Below are 12,645 nucleotides of genomic sequence, written 5' to 3'. Positions count from 1 at the left end.
ATTGGGAATCTGGAGGGAGTTAATGAACACAACTTCATTGTTTACTTTAGTGAAATGTGGCAGCTTATGATAGTTTTGACAGTGAGACATGTGCTGTTTTGATCTCTCAGCTAAGATTATCTGATTTTTCAGGCATGTCTCAAAACTCACCAGGCCTGCTCACATGCTGCTGCTTCTGAAGCCAGGGTTTGGAAACCAGCTGCCCATCAGAATGAGGCTGTGACTTAGAATATTGGTTCTTGTTTTATTACCATTCCTTGTTTGGTCTCTCCAGAGTCACTGGCCTTTTCCGCCTCAATTTTCTTATCGGTGAAATGAGATATTAATTCCTCTTATTGACTTCAATTCAATTGCTGAGTGTATTGTTGCCTTTGGGAGGTTCTTTGAGTTTTCTGTGCCTTTGAAATAGTTGATTTTTTTTATTCTGGTGTTTTGAGGCATGTTTCAAGTGAGTGCATTTACACTTCTACCATTTTAGGAGCCACAATTCAATTATGTTGTCCCAGCTTCCTTGGCCCCATCCCCAGAGTTTCTGATTCAGTAGGTCTGGGGTGGGGCCCAATAATTTGCATTTCTTCTTTTTTCGAGACAGAGTCTGACTGTGTCATCCAAGCTGGAGTGCAGTGGCACGATCGTAGCTCATTGTAGCCTCAAACTCCTGGGCTCAAGCTGTCCTCACCCTCCTGAGTAGCTGGGACTACAGGCATATACTACCATGCCCTGCCACCTTTTTAATTTTTTGTAAGGATGGGGGTCTCACTGGGTTGCTCAGGCTGGTCTTGAATTCCCGGGCTGAAGTGATCCTCCTGCTTCAGCCTCCCCAAATGCCGGCATTCCTGGCATGAGCCACTGCACTTGGCCAAGACTTTGCATTTCTAACTAGTTTCCAGGTAATGCTGCTGCTGGTGTAGGGACCTCATTTTGAGAACCATTGTTTTATAGCTGTAGCTATAGTTAGTTTCTGGTTATAGCTTCTTCCTTTTGTCCCTTCAGTAATAGTGTACACATCCGAAATCCCTGTCCTTGCTCTTTCAGGCCCAGGCATGGTATCTGGTCCTCTTCTGTTGCTAGCCCTGGGGTGCTTCATCATCCCAAGTTTATTTTTCTTCTCCTAACCCGAACCTTTGTAAATAGCCCCTTCCCTAATGAATGTCCTCAATTCCCTGGTTTGCGTGTCCTGTCTGTTTCTTGGCAAGACTCTGGATGATTCAGTACTCAATGAGGATTTTTCGCATAGATGGATGAAACAGGCTGGGTTTCATGTTTTCTAAGATAAAGGTGCTTCTCTCTTTTTCTCTTGGTCACTTTGACCAAGAAGAAAATAACAGAGTTTTTATTCTCAAGAAGAATAATATCGGGGCCACTCTGCTCAGAGGCCACTCTGCTTTGAGGACCCCTTCTCTCCTCCCTCATGCCAAAGATCAGGAACATTGGGCAGAGCGGATAACAATGCCGCCAGCGTCATTACATTTTCATGGCACTTTCAGTTGTGCTGAGCGTGCAAACATTTCAAGGAGACATTTCTAAGAGGTGGCTAGCACAGCATGCCTCTAATGCCCTATGTGAATTGGAATAGAGTACTAAAGAACTGTTCAATATTCACCCCATCTCCGCATATGCAAGCATGCACGTGGGTTCATTGTATATGTGTGTGTGCACACGTGCACACATGCACACACACATTTGTCCTTCGTTTCAAATGCAACACAATGGATGGAAATTGCCTTCCTGGTACTGGGGTATGGATGCAAACACCAACAGGGAAGCAGCCGCTACTTCCAAACTGAACACATGTGAGATTTGCCCTTTAATTAGCATCTGCAGCTGCTGCCATCAGAAGGGTCTGTCTCTGTTGGCCTGAAAGTCTTTGCTTTAAAAGAGCAAGTCCATTATAGCTCCAAGCCAGGCTCGTCTGTCAGCTGCTGTGCTTTCTCTGCCATCAGCGGGATTGCCACATTGTTTTGGGCTGTTTCACTCTAGGACTCTTTCCTCCTCCTGTGCCCCTAGCCTTTGATTACCATGCCTTGGTGATCCTCATTTGGGTGACCTGCAGCTGCTCATTGTGTGTGCAGGAGACATCTCCAGTCCTTGTAAGGAGGGAAGATCACTGGCTTCAGTGCTGATGGACTGGTTATTTTCCAGCCCTTTGTTGTCAGTGATCTTGTCTTGATATGCAGAAAGGCTCCAGGTAGTCACTGAAAAAAATATAAGCAGCAGAGGTGATGGCTATATGAAAGTCACGTTTCATCAAGGGCATTGCTGCTATGGAAACTTTCAATTCACTTGGAGTAGGGAGCCATATTGGTTCCACAGCCTCCTCAGCAGTGGGTCCCAACACAGTGCTGGGCTAGCTGCATCTGAATCACCACAGTAGCTCCTTTTACTATAGATTCCTGGGTCCCACCCATGGAATGTGATCCATGAAGTCTGGGGTTATTCCCTGGAATCCTTTAAGCTCCCTAAGTGGTTGGGATGGGAAAGAGATATGCTTTATGTTACTATACTGCTTATTATTATTATTTTAAAATTCTTGCCGGGCGCAGTGGCTCACACCTGTAATCCCAGCACATTGGGAGACCGAGGCGGGTGGATCACTTGAGGTCAGGAGTTCGAGACTGGCCTGGCCAACATGATGAAATCCCGTCTCTACTAAAAATACAAAAATTAGCTGGGCATGGTGGCACATGCCTGTAGTCCCAGCCACTCCGGAGGCTGAGGCAGGAGAATCGCTTGAACGCGGGAGGCAGAGGTTGCAGTGAGCCGAGATCGTGGCACTGCACTCCAGCCTGGGCAACAGAGTGAGACTTCATCTAAAAAAAAAACCCAAAAAAACAAAACTCTTTTTCATTATACTGGAACGTCAGCTGTATGGAGTCGGGGATTTTTTCTGTTTTATTCACTGCTGTTTCCCTAACATCTAGAATAGTGGCTGGCACGATAGGCACTCAAGTATTGATTTAGATGAGTCTATTTTATTTTCTTTTAAATTTTTAATTTTTATTAGAGGTGGGGTCTCGCTTTGTTGCCCAAGCTGGTCTCAAAACTCCTGGCCTCAAGCGATTGTACTGCCTCAGCCTCCCAAAGGGCTAGGATAGGCATGAGCCAACATGCCTGGCTTGTCTTATTTTTAACAAGCACTTCTGGTGATTCTGATGGACAATCAGGCTTGGGAAGTTCTAACCTAGAGGACCTACAGTTGTCTTGGGGTAGAAGCCAAGGCTATCCTGGTTTTTAGAATCAGTGCCTTACTGGGCATCTCTGAAGAGTAAAAGTCAGGGACAGAGTTACATTTTTGGACAAAACCAGATGCTGTGAATGGACTCTTGGTCACAACCTGGGTGGCGACTTGGTCCTTAACTTCTTCATCATTTTCTGCTGACCCTGTTCTTTGGTTCACAGCAAGTCACCTGATAAGAAGACTCGAAGGCTCCTAGTTTGTTACTTTAGATGATGCTTTTGGAACCTCTTGGTACCATTTTAACAATCCAAACGTATTTTATGAAAGCACTCAAGTCCTGGGTCTTTATTGTATCTTTAAGCTCTAACAGCATGATGATTGAATAAGCTGTGGTTGGCCACACACAAGCCATCTTCCCCATGGCCTCCATTCATACTAGAATGAGCAGCTATACCCCAGTAGTATAGTTTTGGGATATGGGTAACATCTTGGGATAGCCACATTTACTTAGTAAATGTCTGACTTACATTCTCCTAATGGTGCACTGTTGGAATTTTTGGTGTGGTAACCTGGAATAGTGTTGGTGGGTCAAGTTTGATTAGCATCTTTGATAAGGACCCGGTCTATTTAGAGGTTTGTCATTGAGTGTGTCTGTTTTGGCCTCATGTTGTGAAGCATGCTGTGTAGCAGCTGTTGTAATTTTTGTTGCTTGTTTTCTCAATCAACCCTGGTTTTGAAGAAATGGGAAGTTGTTCCACTCTTAGACTGATCTGACTTGGGAGGGGATTTTCAGTTCAGGAAGTTGGATCTTCTGAATGGAAGCAAAGAATACATGTCTTTTTGCCACTTTACAAGCTGGCTCTTGTTTTCTGAACTATTTTACTGGTCATTGCAAATAGAATGTCAGGAGTAGCTGCCAAATACTAAGTTGTGTTCAGTTTGTCAGTTCTTAAGAGTTGCCGGTGGCTGCTCTGCTATGCGTATGACTTTCTCAGCCTTAAACTTACAAGCCATACTGTTTTTTTCACATCTTTAATACAGCCATAGGAAATTTATAACTGTGGCGTGTCGTCATAAATATGCATTGTTCTTATTTTAAGACATTTCAGTACTAAAAGTATAAGTACTTCTGTTATTATCTGTGAATTTCTTTCCTTTTTCTTTTTTTGGATATTTAAGACCTTTTTAATGTCAATATATATTTAAAACAGACATATAAATTAGCATTCACCCACATACCCAGAGCCTATGGAGAACCAGGTTGGGATGAGTGGGTGAGCTACAGGCAGCCAGGTGGCTCCTGTGGGCTCCTCGAGGACTGGGGTGAGTAACTAATGTCTGCTAGGAACATGGGGGAAGGAAGGTGTGTATGTTAGGTGCTGCCCCCTTCTAAGTGTTCCTCTTGTTCATAAATTTTTTTTTTTTTTTTTTAGATGGAGTCTCGCTCTGTTGCCAGGCTGGAGTGCAGTGGCGTGATCTCAGCTCACTGTAACCTCTGCCTCCCGGGTTCAAGCGATTCTCCTGCCTCAGCCTCCCGAGTAGCTGGGACTACAGGCATGCACCACCATGCCCAGCTAATTTTTGTATTTTTAGTAAAGACGGGGTTTCACCATGTTGGCCAGGGTGGTCTCGATCTCTTGACCTTGTGATCCGCCTGCCTCGGCCTCCCAAAGTGCTGGGATTACAGGTGTGAGCCACTGTGCCCAGCCCATAAATCAAAATTTTTTCAGCAATTGTTATACAAATGGAACCTTACTCTTCAAATGCAATTGTCCAGTGTCTGGCTTAATGTCTGCTGTTGTCAGAACCCATGTGAATGGAGTAGATTCCCAGGTTATAAGGAGCCCCCGGGGAGGATGCGCGAGTCACTGGCTTCTCCAGGGGTCTCTGGTTTGGGGTTGCCTTGGTGCTGGGCACACTTTCTGGAGATTTTACTGGACCAGCCTGAGGCCTTTGGGGCTCTGTGCAGATGCTCTACTTCTGACTTGTCTAGAGCTTTCTTCTAATTCTGGACTAAAAGCAAGCAGGAGTTTGGAGGATGATGGTGAGAATTCACATCCCCGAGTTGGCTTTTGGAATGCAGTAGTTTGTGAGATTTAGTGTTTTTTTTAAGAAGTATATTCAGATCTTGCCTTTTTCCCAGAAAGCATATGAGACAACTTCCAAGACATTTATAGCATGGCTAATAAAATGGGAAATCAGGGCGAAGGACAGGAGAACTCAATAAGGGTTAACATGGCTACAGCGATTGTCTAAATGGGTTCTTTTTGCTGGCCAGAGCAGAAAGGATCATGCAGTAAAGTGGGGGGGAAGAAAGGGAATTGAATGGTAGGTGAAGACTTCATGTTGGTGCCAGGCACTGTGCCAGGCCCTCCTAGGACCTTGTCTTAATCCTCACACAGTGCTGCAAGAGGATTAGTCTTATCCCTGTTTTAGAGAGGATGAAACTGAAAGGCAGAGAGGTGAAGTCACCAGCAGGAGGCTGAAGCCACCCAGGCTAACTGGCCTTATAGCTACCTAGGGACTCAGGAATATCACACCTGTTTATCATCAAAAGGAGAAAGGATTTCAGTTCCTTGGGGTAGAAGAGTTTCTTTTTGCTAATCAAACATTTTACTTGAGGCTTCGTATTCTTCTTCAAGATTTTTTTCCTGTGTATGTACCAACACATGTAATAATTCCTTATTTATTTCAAAAAAGGGGTTGTACTTTATTCTTTACAAGATTTCACTTTATATTGTCATGGACAATTTCCCATGGCAGTATGAATAAATGGAATCTGTTTGTTTTTAATATCTTTGTCTTATCCCGTTGTTTACATATGTCATATTTTAGCCAGTCTCTAACTGATGGATAGCTGAATGATTTCCATGTTTTTTTCCCCTGTTACAAACAATACTGCAAGGAATCTATTTATCTTTCTATTTATCTGCAAACTATTGTAAGTACCTGTAAATTGTTAGAAGTGGAATTACTAGGTCAAAGGGGATATTTTCACATTTAAATTTTGAATAGAGGCTGTCAGTTGCTTTCCACACTGACTATAAAAGGAAAAGATTGTATCACATTTATTGCAAGCCTTCTGTATTCTGCTGGGTGCTGAGGGGAATACAGAAAGGATATAAGAGAGTGGTTGCCCTCTAGGAATATCTGTCTACACTGTACCTAATCCTAGGGAATGTCTGGGATGTCAACTTGTGGGTGGGAAAGTGGGTGGATTTAATTCAACTGTTCAAGCTTGCCTTGCAAACACTGTGCATGGTGTCTAGGACTAGTCTTTCATTATATTGATTCCCCTGGGTAACAGATGTAATTTCCTTAGGGCAGGGACTTCATCCTACATGACTTACAGCGTGCCTTACACATCTTCTTTGCTTTGTGGAGACCTTGTTATTATAACACGTCAGGTGATATTCGAGGATCTAATTGAGGCATTCCCTATTTTTAGGTGTGTGAAGAATTAATAACTTTGGCATTCTATACAGGTCATGGAATATCAGCCTGGAGGGGACTTGCTGTCACTTTTGAATAGATATGAGGACCAGTTAGATGAAAACCTGATACAATTTTACCTAGCTGAGCTGATTTTGGCTGTTCACAGCGTTCATCTGATGGGATACGTGCATCGGTAAGTGAGACTCTGGTAGCATTTTTATGCTGAGGATTTTCCTGTGTCGCATAAGAGTTCCTGCATGGAAATGAGTGGATGAGTGATTTCAAGATCAAGATAACGCCCCATCCAGTTTTTAGCCAGTCTACCAATAACTGGCTGAAAGCAAACTTTCCAAGATGGAGGACATTTCAGCTTGCTTATCCAGCAGTGCAATAGATCTAGAATTGTAATGTGCTCAAGTTTGCTAGTAATATCTATTAATGTAGCTAAATAAGACTGGGAACTCCTGCATGGGTTCTTTGAGTTATATGATAGAAGAACTGAATTTTGGTTTGCAGAAGGAAATGTCATACCACATAGTAGTGTAAGACCATGGAGCTGTACTTCTCTAACTCTGCCCGTTAGAATTTACAATTTTTTTTTTTTTCTTTGAGACAGAGTCTAGCTCTGTTGCCAGGCTGGAGTGCAGTGGCACCATATTGGCTCATGGCAACCTCCGCCTCCTGGGTTCAGGTGATTCTCCTGCCTCAGCCTCCCAAGTAGCTGGAATTACAGGCACGCACCGCCATGCCCAGCTAATTTTTGTATTTTTAGTAGAGATGGGGTTTCACCAGGTTGGCCAGGATGGTCTTGATCTCCTGACCTCATGATCCACCCACCTTGTCCTCCCAAATTGCTGGGATTACAGGCATGAGCCACCATGCCTGGCCTACAAAATCCTCAGTTGATAAGTGGTTCTTCATGTCTTCATTCATCTGATGTTTTGTGTACATCTGAGAATGTTGTGGGAATACAATGATTGTTAGGCCAGGAATCACGAAATTTGAGATAGATTCTCAGCTTTTCCATTGCCTAGCTACATGACCTTGGGAAAATTTCATAGCTCCTTTTGGCCTTAGTTTTCCTCATGTGAAATGTGTGTCTCTAGGAGAAATAATCCATTGAATAATATGTGTTTCATTTCTCTTCCTTTTCTTTCTCTCCTATGCTTCCTTGCTCCCTCTCGCCCTCTTTCTCTTTCCCCCTCTCCCTCCCTCTCTCCTTCCTTCCTTCCTTTCAGTTAAATTCGTTTTGCAAAATGTATGCTAATCATTTATATCCACCAATAGAGGAGGTCTATATAACAGAATACATAAACAAAGGTTTTTGGCTCAATTGAGATTCTAGGTTAGCACTTGCTTGCTGATTGGGATGGAGGAGGCAATTCATGGTCCTGATTTTCTTACAGAGACATCAAGCCTGAGAACATTCTCATTGACCGCACAGGACACATCAAGCTGGTGGATTTTGGATCTGCCGCGAAAATGAATTCAAACAAGATGGTAAAAAATGGAATAAGATAGCTTAATAGAGTTTATACTAAAAAGTATTCTTGGTCCTCCTAAGTTTGGGAAGTGTTGGGATAAAATGGTGAACAATTTTTTTGGAGCCTTTGGCAGTGTATGCGGGTGGGGACAGGGACACAGAACCATTTCCCAGACGGTGGCACCTTTTTATGTATAGTGCCTGTTAATACCCTCCAAGACATTTTTAGGAGCATTGTTATAGTTTGGTTAGAAATAAAGGAAAATGCTTATTTTGTTTCTCTCTTCATTTTCCTTGCCTGTTATAGACTGTCTTTTGTTATATTATCTTTTTTACTTTCAAATATTTTGATGAAATGGAAACTCCTGCATGTCAAATCCTCTATTTCCTATGCAGCAAAATTGAAATTAATCACTGGAGCATTTGAACCAAATATCCTTAAGTGTTAAGAACCAAGTGCTCAAAATATCATTTTTAAGTCTTGGATCTTTGGTAGAAATTAAACTGTATTCCACATGCTAAGTAGGATGGCAGGAGGGTAGCTACTGAGATCAAGAGTGAGACTACTTTAGGAAAAAGATGACAAAGTAAAAAAAGATTAGAGTTTAAAAATCTTCTAATAAAGTTGGTATGTACTAAAATATGAATTTGGAAGTCAACTCCGCAAAAAAGGATAGGTCTAAGAGAAAATCGACTTAGGTTTTAAGACTGATTTTACAACTGAGCCACTTGGTGACCTAGACAAATCCTTGGGAAGTTGATCTTTTATACTTTCTCTAGAAAAAACTGATGCTAGTGAAAATGCATAATTTAAGAGGTTAGAGAAGCTGCTCTTCAAAATGCCCCCCAAGTCTGAGAGTTAAATCCTTTACATAAAGGACAATATGTAAAATTTTCTTTTTCTTTTTTCTTTTTTTTTTTGAGACGGAGTCTCGCTCTGTCCCCCAGGCTGGAGTGCAGTGGCGCGATCTCGGCTCACTGCAAGCTCCGCCCCACTGGATTCACGCCATTCTCCTGCCTCAGCCTCCTGAGTAGCTGGGACTGCAAGCGCCCGCCACCACGCCCAGCTAATTTTTTGTATTTTTAGTAGAGACGGGCTTTCACCGTGTTAGCCAGGATGGTCTCGATCTCCTGACCTCGTGATCCACCCGCTTCGGCCTCCCAAAGTGCTGGGATTACAGGCATAAGCCACTGCGCCCAGCTCTTTTTTTTCTTAAACTGCTTCCAGAAAAGTGGATATTATTAGGTTGATGTTAAGAAAAGGCTTGGAGTTGCATTAACTTTTTGCTTTCTAGCATCTGGCCTGTCTGTTCTGCAGACCTGAGACCTTCTTGAGATAATTTTCTTGGTGTTCAGGCCCTTGGAAAAATAAGTTTCCTATGTTGTCCAGTGTCAAAGTTTCTCAACCTCAGCACTATTCTTTTTTTCAGGTTATTTTCTTGTAATCTGTTCACTTGATCATTACATTAAGAATTAGATTATATTGCTATAACTACAAAGCATTTTATGTTTTAAAAATTATGTACAATTTAGAAACAGGCATGAAAACTTAGGTATTAAATTTAGTGGAATAAAGCACAGAAAAAAAGTTAAAATAATGCAGTTTTATCACTTAGGATTAAACATTTATATGGGCCAGGTGTAGTGCCTCACACCTGTAATCCCAGCACGTTTGGAGGTCAAGGCGGGAGGATTGCTGGAGTTTGAGACCAGCCTGGGCAACAAAATGAGACCTAGTCTCTACAAAAAATCAAAAAATTAGCCAGACATGGTAGTACATGCTTGTAGCTCCAGCCACATGGGAGGCCAAGACAGGAGGATCGCTGGAGCAAAGGAGGTTGAGGCTGCAATGACCGTGTTTGCACCATTGCATTCCAGCCTGGGCGACAGAACAAGACCCTGTCTTAAAACAAATTTATATGCTGCATTCATGAAATTTAAAAAAAAATCATGGATTTAGAAATAAATTGAAGCATAGGTACATTGACAGTGTAACCTCAGCACTACTGACATTTTGATCTGAATAATTCTTTGTTGTGGGGGATGCGCTGTATAAGATGTTTAGCTGCATCCCTGACTCCTACCTCCTAGATGCCATTAGCACCCTCCCCTCCAGATGTGATAACCAAAAATGTCTCTAGACATTGCCAGATGTGCCTGGGGTAGGAGGGTTGGGGGAAGTGGGGTTTGAGAACCCTTAGTTGATCATGCCTGCAGTAGGTTGAGAAGCATCAGAAAGCTAATTAATTAGACAGGAATATGTGTTTGCAGTAAGAAAACCTCAGCAAACTAATCAAGTTCCAAAGTTACTGCTTGGTAAATAAATAGGAATTAAGAATAAGACCCTATCTCTGTGTCTGGGGTCATTCTCTTTGGAGCTCTTGGTGGAGAGACAGGGTTCCCAGTTTCTATTTTTTAGTGCTTCAGACTGCCCTTTTCAGTTATAATTGTAACAACCTTCACTCCAGGTGGGGAGCCTCCCAGGTTTATTTACAACAAGGCTCAATCTCTGATTATTTTGGTCAAGGAGATATGACACTCTATACCACACACTTGAGAATATTGCCTCTCTTTTTCTCTTGAGCTTTTAGGGTTGGAACGTGACAGGCAGATAAGGAATTTTTTGCATTAAGTGCAAAGTCCTTTTTCTTATAGAAGAGCAATAATCTGCACACTAGATCAAGTCAAGTGTGGATATAAAATTATAATTTTTGGGGGGATATTTTTAATAGTGGTTTTGGGTTAAACATATTTCCTTTAAATGAAATGTCTGTAGGCCTAAAGTAGGTTCTAAATGTTGCCTGTACTCATAGTATACCATATAAAATATAATCCACATTTACTGGAACTACCGTATATTACTTACCCCAAATCAATCAATCCCTTCCCTATCACCCCCACATAATATCTTCGTATTTTGGATACCTGTGAATCTTAGATCTGTTCAGTTTTCCATTATCCATTGTCTTATTTCAAGCTTCTGATTCAGAATGTTGCTTTGGAGTATTTTCTGTTAGTAAACACAGGGCCTAGTGACTCTAGGACCTGCTGTGTGACTTAGGTCACCCACTTCACTTTATTAGAATCTCAAAGAATGGTGAACAGCTGAGTTCCAATCTGTCTCATTTGGCTCTCATGAAAACAGTCATAAGGAGATTGTAGATAAACCACATTATATAGCACAGTAAGTGATAATCAACCCCATTTGGCAGTTGCAACCCCACAAGAGATAGCCCTTTTTAGATTTATGTAGGAGTGAAAAGCTTTATTTTCCACAAGAGGAACGACGTAGTAAGAACTCCTTTTCCCCCTGCTTCTGCAGGTATATGCTTATGCCCTAGGCAACTTGATGGGTAAAGTTAGGTTTAAATAGTTTTATTTGTAAGCTCTTCTCTTCTCTTCTTTTCTTTTCTTTCAAGACAGAGTCTTGCTCTGTCACCCAGGCTGGAGTGCAGTGGGCGACCTTGGCTCACTGCAACCTCCGCCTCCTGGGTTCAAGAGATTCTCCTGCCTCAGCTCCCCGAGTAGCTGGGATTACAGGTGCCCGCCACCATGCCTGGCTAATTTTTGTATTTTTAGTAGAGATGGGGTTTCACCATGTTGAAGCATTTTATGGAAAGGGGTTAGGAGGAGGAAGACATTGGTTTTCTTTCTTCCTCATCTGCTTTTTGTTAGTGAAAGAACCTGCTAAGCTAACTCTTTTCTTTCTCCCTCCCTCTCTCCCTCTTTCAGTTCTTCCCCCCTTTCCTTCCTTCCTTCCTTTCTTTTCCTTCTCCCCCTTTCTCCTAAAATATGGCAGACTCTTCTGTCCCCTAGTCATTCTCATATAGTCTTCTGAACTTGTTTATTTTCTTCCCTGTTAATACAGTAAAAATTAACTAAGTTGGCCGGGAGTGGTGGCACATGCCTGTAATCCCAGCACTTTGGGAGGCTGAGGCGAGCAGATCACCTGAGGTCAGGAGTTTGAGACCAGCCTGGCCAACATGGTGAAACCCTGTCTCTACTAAAAAAAAATTGTAAAAATTAGCTGGGTGTGGTGGCGCGCACCTGTAGTCCCAGCTATTCGGGAGGCTGAGGCAGGAGAATTGCTTGAACCCAGGGGCTGGAGGTTGCAGTGAGCCAAGATTGCGCCACTGCACTCTAGCCTGGGCGACAGAGCAGTCTTTAAAAAAAAAAAAAATTAATTAAGTTAAGTAGTACTTGGGCCCTATCAGACAGTGTCCTCCTGCAGGCAGGCTGGGCCCCTACTACAGTTTCACTTTTAATATCTCACCCAGATTAGCTGGCTGAATTGCCACCAGAGGAGAGTGAAAGCATATTGCAAAATCATAATCAGGACATGTGAGATTACGTGTTGAACAGGTTTAATGTGCTTGGGGGTCAGTGACTAATGGGAACTTAGCAGTCATTAACTGTCATTAAAAACGTTTGTTAATTACTATTACACACTTAGAGATTTGTTAATTAACAAAGAGTAATGCCTTTGCTAATCACTATTATGCACTTAAGAGGAAGCCAGTGGGTATTTTTCCCTTCATAGCTTTCTAGT

General features: G+C 42.4%; 1 protein-coding gene across 7 annotated transcripts in view; it reads left to right on the top strand.

Annotated features, from left to right (window-relative positions):
• CIT (citron rho-interacting serine/threonine kinase) overlaps nt 1-12,645 on the top strand; it is a 191,451-nt gene that overhangs the window by 36,495 nt on the left and 142,311 nt on the right. For all 7 annotated transcript variants that reach the window (XM_003832401.4, XM_008957793.3, XM_034934622.2 and 4 more), the window contains exons 6-7: nt 6,664-6,806; nt 8,020-8,113. In XM_003832401.4, coding sequence (XP_003832449.1) covers nt 6,664-6,806; nt 8,020-8,113 — 237 coding nt within the window. The remainder of the gene's footprint in view (nt 1-6,663; nt 6,807-8,019; nt 8,114-12,645) is intronic.

The sequence above is a fragment of the Pan paniscus genome, chromosome 10, assembly GCF_029289425.2.
Source record: "Pan paniscus chromosome 10, NHGRI_mPanPan1-v2.0_pri, whole genome shotgun sequence".
Lineage (NCBI taxonomy): Eukaryota > Metazoa > Chordata > Mammalia > Primates > Hominidae > Pan > Pan paniscus.
This window is presented reverse-complemented; position numbering and strand designations above follow the sequence as displayed.